This window comes from Melanaphis sacchari, unplaced genomic scaffold (genome assembly GCF_002803265.2).
Source record: "Melanaphis sacchari strain LSU unplaced genomic scaffold, SCAv2.0 Contig1_pilon_pilon, whole genome shotgun sequence".
In the NCBI taxonomy this organism is placed as follows: Eukaryota; Metazoa; Arthropoda; class Insecta; order Hemiptera; family Aphididae; genus Melanaphis; species Melanaphis sacchari.
In genome coordinates, this window is record NW_020270976.1 from 5,243,578 (window position 1) to 5,256,583 (window position 13,006).

Here is a 13,006-nt window from a genome sequence, read left to right on the forward strand (position 1 = left end):
TAGTAAAAGAAAAATAATAAAACCTTAAAATAAAATAAATGGCTTTTAATTAATCATCGTCGATGTTATCATGTTTAAGGCGATTGTTAATCAAAAAAATATTGACTTTTCTTAAATCAAAAAATATCTTTTTTATTCTCAATTTCATTACCTCTCTATTCCTTTAAAAAAATTTGGCCCATGATGCCAAAGTGTATCTTAGATTTGGCCTCCATAAAAAAAGGTTGGAGACCCCCGGTCTATTATATACAACAAAATATATTTCTCCTAAACCTAGTAAACCTAGTAATAACAATAAAATTATTATCAATGATTACCTTCAGTTGACTCTCTGTATTTGTCAAAAACAATCCTATTGCTAAACCTCTTTGATGAAATTGATAATTTTGATCTCTGTAAATTACCATCTCCTAAAACCATTAGTAATTAATTCATAAAACATCATAATAATCAATCAATCAATACTATCATTAATTATTTTACTTTTATTTTCTTTAATTTTCTTATTTGCCTTTTTTGTAAATGTTGATGAGGACGTAATACTACAAGCTTTAGGTTGATCGTTTTTATGAATATTAAGACTATTATAAGAAGTAACACCTGGAATAAAAATATTTAACAAAATTAAATGAATAGTTTTAATTGAATATTAATATAGCATAAATTGTATAATTAAGTTAAAAATGGAATCAGAGAAATTTAAATTTACAAATATTTAAAACAAAATTTAAAAAAATTAATTTTTTTAATTATTTAATAATTTTAATCTTGACCAGTTGCCCTACTTACCTTGATTATAGTCTGCGTCATTAAAACTATATTTATCAGCATTACTTTTTACATCCTTTGACTTGCTTTTAATGTATTTTTCATAATCATGTGGTTTTCTTAAATTATCATCTTCTAAGAAAATTAATTTTAAAATCATACATTTATGTTTAACTTTAAATTTTTGTAAATATAAAAGGAAAATGAATACCTTTAGTTGCATTGCTTTTTTTATATTTATTTTGAATATTTAAGTTCGTTTTTGATATTGATGAATATGCTTTTACTCTTCGAACATGATCTTAGAACAAAATATACATGTTAGTATAAATATAATAGCAAAATGTACTTAAATAATACTATTAGGCATTTTTACTTTTAAGATTTTTAAATTTATTATTTTTCTTAGATACATATGTTGATATTGAAGAACTAGAAGAACACCCAGTTCCATGATCATCGATTTGGCTTGATGCATAACTATTGTTTGAAATAGGATCTAAAATATTTTATAAGAATTACATAAACAACTACTCAAATAAAAAAACCATTAATTTTAAGTTCAATGCAAGAACAAAAAATATTAACTCAAAATAGTATCAGAAAAATTCAAATTTGAAAAATTAAAGCTCATTAATTTAATTATACACATTAAATTGTAAAACTAAAAAAACGAGACACCTTGTTGGATTGTTGATAGCAACTATATCATTATCATCAAAATCCTTGGATTTACTCATTAAAATTTTTTCAAAATATTTTGTTTATCTCAAGTATTTGATAGAACTATAAATTATATGGTAAATAATTTATTATGAAAACCAGTATCAGTCAAGAGTCTTTACCTATAGTTTGTTTGTGTTTTTCATAAATGTCCTTATGTTTTGACTCGTTTGTTGAGTATGTTTTTACTTTCTGGATATTATCTTCTCCTATTTAACATTAATACATGAAGAAATAATAATTAGTATTCACTTTTTTTTTATTTTTAATTGAAAGTGATAACCATGAAAAACTAGATGTTTTAAACTTCAGTATTACTCAAGTAAAATTACCATTAGTTCTAGAAAAATAGTAATTTATTTTAAAATTATAAATTGTACAAAAATATAAATAAAATAAATGAATGTAAAAATTACTTAAGTGGCTATCAAGTATTAGTCATTATTAATTGATGAATAACCATTACTAAGACCCGAATTTATATACATTTGCATGTTTTTTCTGAACAGTCCAAAAATTAGCAAGCTTCAAATTTGATTTGTAGTCAATAGACCCAAAATATTAAGTTTTATTTTGCATTTTTTGACATGTACTACATATTTCTGTATTTTACAATCTTTTATTGCATATAAACAGTTTTTAACTACATAATATGTAATATTTTGCTAAATTTAATTTAAAATAACGTATTTACAGTTATATTTCTAGTCCATGTAATTCAATAAAGTCGTTTTCTTATCTCATATAAGACCTATCAGGACAAGTAGTAATCTGTTATTGAATAGGTTTTAGTGAATCATACATTAGTCGTGTTAGAGGTGATCTGAGTGTGCATAACTTTTATTCAATTTTTTTTATTTTATAGGGTATATTTCTTTAAAATAAAAGCATAAATGCATATTTTATAATGCATATTTCTGAGGTTTTTAAAGCATATAAATCCAGGCCCTAATCATTACCCTTAGTTTGTTTGTATTTGTTATGAATATCCTTTTTTCTTGAATCTGTAGTTAACGATGTATTCACTCTCTTGGCATGATCTACTCCTACACATTATTCTAAATTAATATTACTTATAAGAGGAAAATAAATTCACTTTATACCATCAATATCTTTATTTTTTTGGTCTTTAATTTTCTTTTTATTTATCATTTTCTTAGTTGACATTGATGAACTTGAAGAACTTCCAGTATCAAGATCATTATTTTGGTTTATTGAACTATTATTTGATGTAAAATCTAAGACAAAATATTTTAACACAATCATATAAATAATAACTTAAAGCTTGAACATAACTTTAATATACATTTAGAATTGTATCTACTTTTTAAACACTGTAAAATAATAAATATAAAATTGTTTGTTGCACATTAAAAAAAAATCATTTATCAAAAACATAACCAATCTGTGGTTATTGTCTATCAGACATTGTTTGTAAAAAATGTAGTAAAATTTATATAATACATAGAAACATATCTAAATTTCATATTTATTATTTGTATATATAAAATATTCAATGGCTAACACTTTCCATAAAAACTATCCAAGAAAAATAAACATAGAAATATTTTTTAAATTTCATACATTATATACTAGATATTTATAATCAGCTCCAACATTAAAAACTTTGGAATCAGAAACGTGAGAATTATATATTCTTAGTTTATAATAGAGACAATATAACTGTTAAAAGCACAGCATAACATCATCTTTGTAATAAAATACTGTGATTATAATTAACAGAGTTTCCAATATATGGTGGTGATATTTTAAAATAATTAAATAGTAACAAATATAATTAAATAGAATATCATGATTACTCACCTTGATCATAATCAGCACAAATATTACTATTATTAATATCTACTTCCTTTTGATTCATTTTCTTAGCTAAATCTGATACTATAAATAAAAATATTAATTAATATGAAATATAAATACAATATTATCACTTATTGCAAATATCAATAAACCTTACCCTCTATTGTATAATCTTGATCATTAATATTCAACTCAGTTGTTGATGTTGTTAAAGCATTTGTTTCAAGATAATCAATATTTTTATTAGAAGTTAAACAATCATAAGAAGTCAAATCTTAAAATAAAATTTTGAAGATAAATTAAAATTAAAGCTAACAAAACTTATTATTAATTGTTACAATTAAATACTTTTAAAAACATTAATAAATTACACATTTCTACCTTTAGTTATGTCACTCTGAAGATAGTTGTTAGTATTGATTTCCAATAACTCAGTTGTTGATATTAATGATTTACTTGTTTCAGAAGGAAAACTTTCATTTAATGTATGGTTCAGATTAGGAATTAGATCTAAATACAATGATGAACAAATTAAAAATTGAACAACACTTAAATAACTTTTATAAAGTTATTATTAATGAACAATTATATATAAATCTATTGTTTGAATAATATATTCAATGCATGGATTGAAAATAAACAATGAGTAATGTAAGGTATATACAAGATATAAAAGAAAAAGAAATAATGATACACAAAAAGAATTTTAAATCAATAGCAAAATAACAGGAAAATGAATGGATAATTCAATATGTGCCTAGTTGAAAGTCAACCATAAAACTCCATAACACCATAAAATGTCTAGTATAAATGAATAAACCTTACTCTCTGTCAATCTTTTTTGTTGGTTATTAATATTCATAGAAATTGACTCAGTTGTTGAGGTTAAATTATCAGTTTCAAGGCCAATAAAAATATCATTTGAAATTAAACAGTCATTTGTGTTCAAACCTAAAAATAAATTTTTTTAAGTTAATTTAATAAATCCCTATTTTTTTATTATTTTTTTTAATGATTTATTAACAAAAAAAAAAAACAAATATTTGCTTAGAGGTAAAAAAATGTAAGTACAATTTTTTTAACACACTCAATTTTATCACAAATCAAAATTTTAAAACATGAATAAATTACAAATTATTACCTTCAGTAATGTCACTTGGGAGATAACTATTAGTATTTGTTTCTGACAACTCAGTTGTAGGTATTAATGATTCATTTATTTTGAAAGAAAAATTCTCATTTAATAAATGGTTTTCTTTAGGAATTATATCTAAAATGCAATTTCGTATAAATTAATATTATGATTCAATACAATATTAAATTTGTTTGAGTCAACTAGTGGTGCTGAATCATATGAATTTAAGCGAAACAAAATCAAAATACACCTACTCCACTGAGGATGTAGTCTACCTTTAATAACTAATAACCTAAGTTATTTATTTAATTATTTAGTATATATGTTATATAATGTAAAAACAAAACACATATACAAATAAAACCAACTACCTTCTTTATTATATGAAGAGATCGATTCAGTTCATGTATAAATTCAGCGCCACTTAACTCAACTATATGAATTAAATTTTTAGTACCTACTTCCAATGACCTCTCATACTTCTCACTTTCAACTTAATTCAACCAATAACACATAACAGTATTTAATAATTTATTGTTAATCTAATTTAGATATATTCATAACCGTTAATGTAAGTTTTGATAATATATACTATGATTAAATTTGGAATGTCTGAACTTTACTAGAGGACCAAATAAATACTATAAAATCTTTGAAAGCCAAATTGTCTATCGTATTTACAATTTTTAGTTTTATAGAAAATATAAAAACAGTATGAGCATTGTTCTATATTATTTTTATTTTTTTTATATGATCATTCCCACAAATAAATTATATAACTCAACATGAATGCATTAGTTAAGAATAGAGGATACATTAATTGATACCGGAATTAAACTATTTTAACCTAAACTAAATTCTAAATGGCAGCTTAGTGACCTGGTCTAACCTAACCTAACCTAATTTAACCTGAAAATGATTTAACAGCAGTAAATTGTACATACTTAATTTAACTTCACCAAAAATATTCTTACCTGTTCTAGCCGTCACATCATGATGAATCATTTTCTCTTTATTAATTGATAGTGCTGTTATTGGTGGTGGTGTTGATAATATTAATGATGAATTACAATTTGTATCTGATATAAGATCTGGAATATGAGTATATCTGTCAGATTATTTCTATATAATTTTCACAAAAACCCAATTTATAAAATTAATTTACACAAATTATTAATTTAAATTTAAAGAAATTTAATCACTCAACATTTAAATATTTTTATTTGAATAATTTACTTTAAATTTATTAAAAAAAAACTTAACACTTTATAAAATATTTCAACCCACATTTTAATCAAATCAAAAATCAATATTAAAAATATAATTTTCTATTTATTTTGTACTTATTTATTTCTAAATTTTGAACTTTGTTAATTGAAATTAAAATTAAAACTTATATTATAAGAATCTTACTTGTAATAGTTATATCTTCACAATCATTAACTTTCCTTATATTATTTACCAGAGTAGTTGTAGAAGTTGATGAATTACTTTCAACTTTTGAAAAATTACTTTTTTCTAAAGCCTGATTATCATTAATCACATCACCTAAAAATTATAGAAAAAAAATTAAATAAACATATTTCTTAGTTGTATTGTTTTTTTTTTTTTTTTATAGATTTTTAGTTAAATTTGTAAAAATAATAATGAAAGATGTAGTAAAAAAATATGTGATTAAAGTAGAATTAATTAAATTATATTTATTTAAATTAAATTTAAATTAGATTTAATAGAGTATCACTTACTTGACTGTTTTTTAATAAAGCTATCTTCGGAATTAAAAATTGCTGTTACTTCCATCATATTTTCAACTTTGACGTCGCCAACTTCTATAATAAGCATACAGAATATTTTAAGCAAAAAAATTAGTTAAAAAAACAAAACCAAAAATACGCATTTATATTTTGTACATGTCCAAAATTAATTAAGAATGTTGTAATAACAAATTTACATAATGGGGACTTTCAAATTGTAATATTTTCCATGCTTTTAACTCCTTTTAAAATAAAAAAAAATATAAATAAACCAATTTAACACATGCTAGTGATCATCCTGCCATTTTTAAATTTAGTTCAAAAGTGATCTTCTGTATTAATAATTCAAGCCGAATCAATTTCAATATCTTTTTTTTTATGAAAATAATAGTTTGTTTTTTTTTTAAATTTCAGGATTATTTTTATTTAACATAATTTTGGATGGAATATTGAATCTAATGAATGATGTATATTACATACTTTGTATATTTAACAATTACATTATTAGAGTTTATTTATTTAATGAATTATTTTATAATAACTAGTTGGGTTTTTTTTTTTTTTTTTTATTAGCAAATACTGTCATGACAATTAGAAGCATTTAAAATTTTTCTAGTTTTAAAATGTTTAACATCATTACTAATGATTCATTAGTAATGTCAGTAATGATTCATTACATATTAAATTCATAAGGCCAGCAGAGAATACAACTTTTTTCACTTAGTCTATTTTTCTGACATTTCAACTCTGTAATAAAATAATAGATTTTACTGTAAATCTGCAAGGATAAAGTTTAACCTAAATCGAGTCTGAACAGAAGTGAACTCTTAAAAATCTAATTATTTTAGTATAAGTTTGATTATTTAACAATTATAATATAAAATAATTATTGGTTTAAATTAATTTAAAAATATCAATATGTTATCATAATAATGTTACCATCAACAGTATAACTCAGATTACTGTCTAAATTATCAGCGGTGCTTGTCACAGATTTTGTAGATAAAAGAATAGTTATTTTATGAGATTGCTGACTATCCTTCTTCAGTTTAGATATGTCATTTTCTTCACAGCCTAAAAATTATAAATACACATAAAGAAATAAATGTGTAAAGCTGATACTAAAAATTAAAATCACTATTTTTGTATCATGCAATTTAATAATTTAATGTAGAAAAATTAGTTTCCTATACCTACATAAAATGTTGACACTAATAGCAGATTTAATATTGAAATAATAGTCAGAAAAATATAAAAAATATTATACAATATACAAAATTTATGTGGGAATTTTAATAATAAATAAACATCCGCTTACAAAATCTTTTAGGTGTGAATAAAATGGACCCCAAATAAAATATTAGTGGATAGTCTCCTAACACATGTCGACTAAATTACCATTAAATTTGCCACGTTGAATATTTAGATTTAAAATATGATATTTTATAAGCATTAAATATACGAAGTAATATATTTAACAGAAGATTCATTATTACAAAAAACACAAAAACATATTTGAAAATAATAATCCTTTAACATAATTTTCAGTCATTATAAAATATTTTTGAGAAAAAAATTATTTTTTTAACTATAATTTGTTATTGTTTTTTTTTTCTTTGAAAAACAATTAACATTTTTAATATTATATTCCAAAGAAAAATATTATTCCAAAAGTATTAGATTTATAAAAATCAATTTTATGATAAGTAGTTTATTAGTTATAACTTATATTTAAAATTTAGAAGAGCGGAGTGTAATGGACCAATATTTTGTAGAATGCCCTTCGTACTACTCTACTAACCACATACATGCTTTAAATAATTCAAACAAATGAATACTGGTTCAACATTTTACATGTATATATAATAATATATAAGTAAACCTTAAAATATTCTAATTTAGAAAAAGAAATAAAAATACAAGTTATAACAAAAAAATGAAAAATCATAACAATAAAAAAAAGTAAAAATATTTTATTTTATAAAACATTTATAATGTTTGAAGTAATTATACTCCATTCTTAAGAATACTAAGCCGCTGCCGCTGGCAAATTACAGATACAATATAATTGGTCTCCAATAATTGTCAACCGCTGCTTTTACTCGTCGCGGTCGACAGCCAACGTCAAATATATATAACCGATTGTAAAAATATAGTATTTATATTATAGTTCATCGTATTATAGGTTAGCGCGAAATATATTAATATTTTTACAATTATTAATAAGTATATTTAATTCATACATTTTAATACTTATTATTAACGTAAATTAATGGTGACGAAGTTTTGTGAAAAAATGTAATAGTAATATAATTCACTAGCTATATGTCTCATTGCATGTCGGCGGAGCCATGAGCGACAGACATCAACGCTCACTGTGATAATAGATATACGCGACGCGACGAGTTTACGCCAGTTGAATGGGCACTCTCTCTTAAACTGAATGAAAAATATGAAAATAACTACCATAGAACGATCATTGCCGTCTTATAACGATAAAAATAGGCCTATTAACTTTGTTCCTACATGCCAACTTGAAAGTTTTAAACCTATCATAATTTTGAAAACAAATGTTGTTAAATAAATTTTGGATCCTTTTAACTTTAACACAATATTATTAAAAAGAAAAAATCTCACTTAAAATTTAAAAAAAAAAATTTCAATAGGAAAAAATATAGATATTAAATTTGTTAATGAATAAACAAATAAAAATATTATTTTCCAAAATGTGTTAACTTTAAAAATAATTATAAATACTGTCAAATAGATTATGTAGTTGTATTATTTAGTTATTCATTTTTGATTAAAGTATATCCTTTTATTATTTTAACTAATAAATTTAAAAAATATATTATATAATATGTTATAACTTATAAGTTATAAGTAGGGTACGGATGTTGTTGCATTTACAACTTTTTTTCTACTTTTTCAATTAATTGCTTAGATTAAAATGCGTGTTATGTAAGTAAAAAATAAAATCTAAAAGTTTTAAGTGCAATTTTCCGCAAGTTTTTGGATTTTTATTGCAATTTTATAGAATTTACACATTTATAAAACAATTTTTGTAAGTTTTTCCAGAGTTGGCAAAAACCCGAGCTTTATTGAAAAAACCCAACCCGGTTTGGTTTTTTCAAAAAAAACCCCAAAAAACCATAAAACCCAGTGGGTTTTATTGTAAAGGTGATAATGGGTGGTTTTATCGGGTTTTTCCGTATTAGTATTGCTGTACGTATTAGCTGCTCTGTTTTTTGATTTTTCTCAATTTTTAATAAATTGTTAATTGTTATTGACGTTGTTAAGTTCAGTATTTGTTATTTTATTAATTGTTAATTTTTGTTTTTATTATTATTTATTAAGTAAGTTTTTACAGGAAAGTTACCTAATACTATTAATAATTTTTTTAAATTTTATACCTTAATAAAAAATAAAAATTGTTAACATTTCTATAGACCATTGGTGTGTAATTTTTTTCATTTTTAATTTTTAGTTATACTTACCTAATTAAAAAAAATAAATTATTACATTTTTTTTAAATCAATTTAATATTCAAGTTGGAAAAAAAAATACCTTAAAGTAAATTTTTCTGAAAATTAACACAAAGTTAAAAAAAAAAAAAATAAGAGTGAATTTTTATTTATCTAAATAAGCAGCCAGAGTTTTTTCAAAATACTGAGCGGGCTTAACCCAAAAAAACAACCCAGGTTTTTTCAAAAATCAAGTGGGTTTAACCCAGAAAAGCAGCCCGGGTTTTTTTGGGCTGGACTTTTTCGTGCCAACCCTGAGTTTTTCACATGATTATACTTTTTTAATACTTTTTAAACGGTTTCGTAAATATTGTAAGAGGCTAAGGTTATGTTAGGTTAACCTAAAGATTTGGCTGTATGCGATTTAGTTTATTTTAAGTACGCTCCGCTAATATCAACAGACGTAGAACAAAGTTTTTCAAGGTATAAAAACTCACTGGCTCCAAACCAAAAGGCGTTGGATTTTGAAAATTTGAATAAATTACATACGGTTCTATTTTTTAGTGCAAATTTTGGTATATTTTAGTGCAATACTGCAATCAATTTTACTAGTTTTTTAGTACTATAACATCCGTAACCCTAATTATAATAAGATATAAAAGCAATAACGCCAACAAAATAGTATGGGTAAGAGAAACTTTAGGAGAGGAAAGGGATTTAATTTCCTATCGATTCAAAATTAGGTTTTTTTTATTATTTAAATCAAATAAAAAATAACTAATTTTCATTTCCATATTCTAAAGTTAATATTAAATCTGGTTATGATTCTAACTAAATATTCACACTTACCTCGGATATCACCATCATGATTATCATCAAGATTATTACAAGGTTCATTAAATGTTTCTTGTTTTACAGAAGCATTTAAGTTGTGTCCTAATAATCAAAACAAATTAATTATATCTATAAAAATATAAATATTTTAATATCACTGATTATTCATATTTACTTTCTTACTTTAATACTAGTTAATATAAGTTGATAATAATCAAATAAAAAACATAAATATCTCCTAATAATATAGAAAATTAAGAATCTTGAATATTTGTTCTAGAAACAGAATTAAACAAACAGATTTCAAAAGAGTTAAGGTTGAATTTATGTAATTTAAAAATATAAAAATACCGTTGTCAGTACTGAAACGTAACATATTCATAATATACTAACATTTTAATAATAAATCAGGATAAAAACTATGTTTTACAAAGAGGAACTCATACTTTTTTTACTTTGTTCAAATAATAAAAATATAATACCTAAGTTAAGATGTGTTTTATTAGTTAATAATTTTAAAATAATTTATTTTTTAAACTTAAATGTATTTACTTCCAATTTAATGAATTATCTTTTCACTGTGAACATTAGACATAATTTATATGAAATTTTTGAAATATATTAATTTCTAACTATCAATTATTAAAATAATCTACACACCAGATACACTACTTAGCTTTAGTGATTTAAAAAGTATCCAATTAAAAATATATAGATCATTCAGAAAACTTACTGATAAAAAATTATTATTTAATTATATCATGGAAATGTGTGAATGTGAAGAAAAGAATCTCTAAGTTTACTGACAAGTATCAAATAATTATTAATATCACTTTTTTATTTATTTTTTTTTTTTTTTTTACAAAAGTTTGATGAGATTAATTACAATTTAAGATACTTTATCAAGATTCTGTTCCTAATTTATCAGTCATTAATATTAATCACAGAATTGAATTAATCAATTGAGTATAATTAAAGCTAATATTTATTTATTAATTCATTTATATTTAATTATTGAAAATAAAATTATTTTTTTAGTAAGAATTAGAAAAATAATTATTTCAGAGTTATAGCATAAAAACTAAATTTCTAATTGATATTATAATTAATCTTAAATAATTTGAGCACAGATTCCCATAAATAATATTATAGTAATGCTAATTACCATTTACAGTATTTCTTTGATCAAATGTCACACTCTTCTCGATGCCTGTCGCATAATCTTTGATTTGAATTGTTGTGGCACGATGTGGATCTTTATTCATTGATTTAAAAAATGAATTAATAATACAACCTAAAAATAAAAATAATATTCAATTCAACAATATTCAAAAAAAGTATGTTATTAAATAATTGAATGAGTAGAGTTTCAGACTAATAAAAACTAAGGCAATGAATAAGTTAAATGATAATAAATATTTAGATTATGTTTTGAAAAATAAAAATGTTCATTTTTTGGGATGAATTTATTAGAAAGTTAACTTAACATAAAAACTAAGAAAATACTTCAAAAAAAATTAAAATAATTTTGATTGTAATTAAACTAAAACAACAAAACTAATGGTTCAAATGGACGTAAGGGCAACCTAACGGTAGATTGTTCATATACACGCTTTCGCTGTTTGTATATGTGTATGTAAATATTCGGACAACAATACAAATCGTTCAAAGCGCAGCAGTACTCGACGCGATAGTCCGTTTTTATAACTTTTAACTATTTAAAAGATATACTTATAACAGATCACAAACACATTATTATTATTGTATTTATCTATTATCATTAGTTATAAATATTGATTATACATTTATAAATTATATAATTTATTATAATAAAGATAACTTGTATATTTAAATGTATAGAATTAAAACGAAGTAACATATTTTAGAAAGAACTAAGCCTCCTTAGTCCTCTCCCACAATTATTTACGCCCATGACGCTTCAGAAATTTATTTTAAAAGATAAAATGGTATGTCCACAAAACGTGGGACCTCTGTAATTAAATTTATAATTTTTAAAATATTCAGTCATTTTTTTATCATACTTTAAAAAAAATTATATATTGAAATTGAAAAAATAATCAACTAAATTGCATGGATATTAGTTGGCATATAATTTATTAGTTGAGTATTCATCGATTTTTTAATGCTATTCACTTAATTTTAACTCTAAAGTGATGTCAATGGACAAAATAGATTTAATAGATCAAAGAGCGCAATAAATTATATCAATAGGTACTATGAACGCTGGAGAATTTTCAAAATCTCAACTTTGTGTTAAAAATATTAAAAATAAAATTTTGAAATATAAATAATATTAATCTTAGCTAAAGCTCAACAAATAATGTAATAAAGATAAAAAATCCTTGTCCCACTAGAAAAGAAACATGTAATTTGTGTTTTATTAACGTAACTATTAATTTACAAAATCAAAAGCTTTATGCTTCAACTTGGTCAATTTCAAAAAATTAGAGTCAAGTTCAAAAATACAAGTATCTTAAAATTTAAAA

General features: G+C 22.5%; 1 protein-coding gene across 6 annotated transcripts in view; it reads right to left on the reverse strand.

Annotated features, from left to right (window-relative positions):
* Positions 1-13,006, reverse strand: part of LOC112593081 (protein PFF0380w-like) — a 48,423-nt gene that overhangs the window by 17,310 nt on the left and 18,107 nt on the right. For 3 of the 6 annotated variants that reach the window (XM_025337336.1, XM_025337334.1, XM_025337333.1), the window contains exons 20-38: positions 11,665-11,793; positions 10,515-10,601; positions 7,141-7,275; positions 6,193-6,276; positions 5,861-5,995; positions 5,422-5,538; positions 4,454-4,582; positions 4,138-4,263; positions 3,694-3,822; positions 3,470-3,586; positions 3,316-3,393; positions 2,595-2,729; positions 2,451-2,537; positions 1,614-1,700; positions 1,145-1,267; positions 980-1,069; positions 790-903; positions 484-600; positions 318-410 (exon numbers count right to left, since the gene is read on the reverse strand). In XM_025337336.1, coding sequence (XP_025193121.1) covers positions 318-410; positions 484-600; positions 790-903; positions 980-1,069; positions 1,145-1,267; positions 1,614-1,700; positions 2,451-2,537; positions 2,595-2,729; positions 3,316-3,393; positions 3,470-3,586; positions 3,694-3,822; positions 4,138-4,263; positions 4,454-4,582; positions 5,422-5,538; positions 5,861-5,995; positions 6,193-6,276; positions 7,141-7,275; positions 10,515-10,601; positions 11,665-11,793 — 2,112 coding nt within the window. The remainder of the gene's footprint in view (positions 1-317; positions 411-483; positions 601-789; positions 904-979; positions 1,070-1,144; positions 1,268-1,613; positions 1,701-2,450; positions 2,538-2,594; positions 2,730-3,315; positions 3,394-3,469; positions 3,587-3,693; positions 3,823-4,137; positions 4,264-4,453; positions 4,583-5,421; positions 5,539-5,860; positions 5,996-6,192; positions 6,277-7,140; positions 7,276-10,514; positions 10,602-11,664; positions 11,794-13,006) is intronic. The other 3 variants (XM_025337335.1, XM_025337338.1, XM_025337339.1) reach the window with 3 other exon arrangements.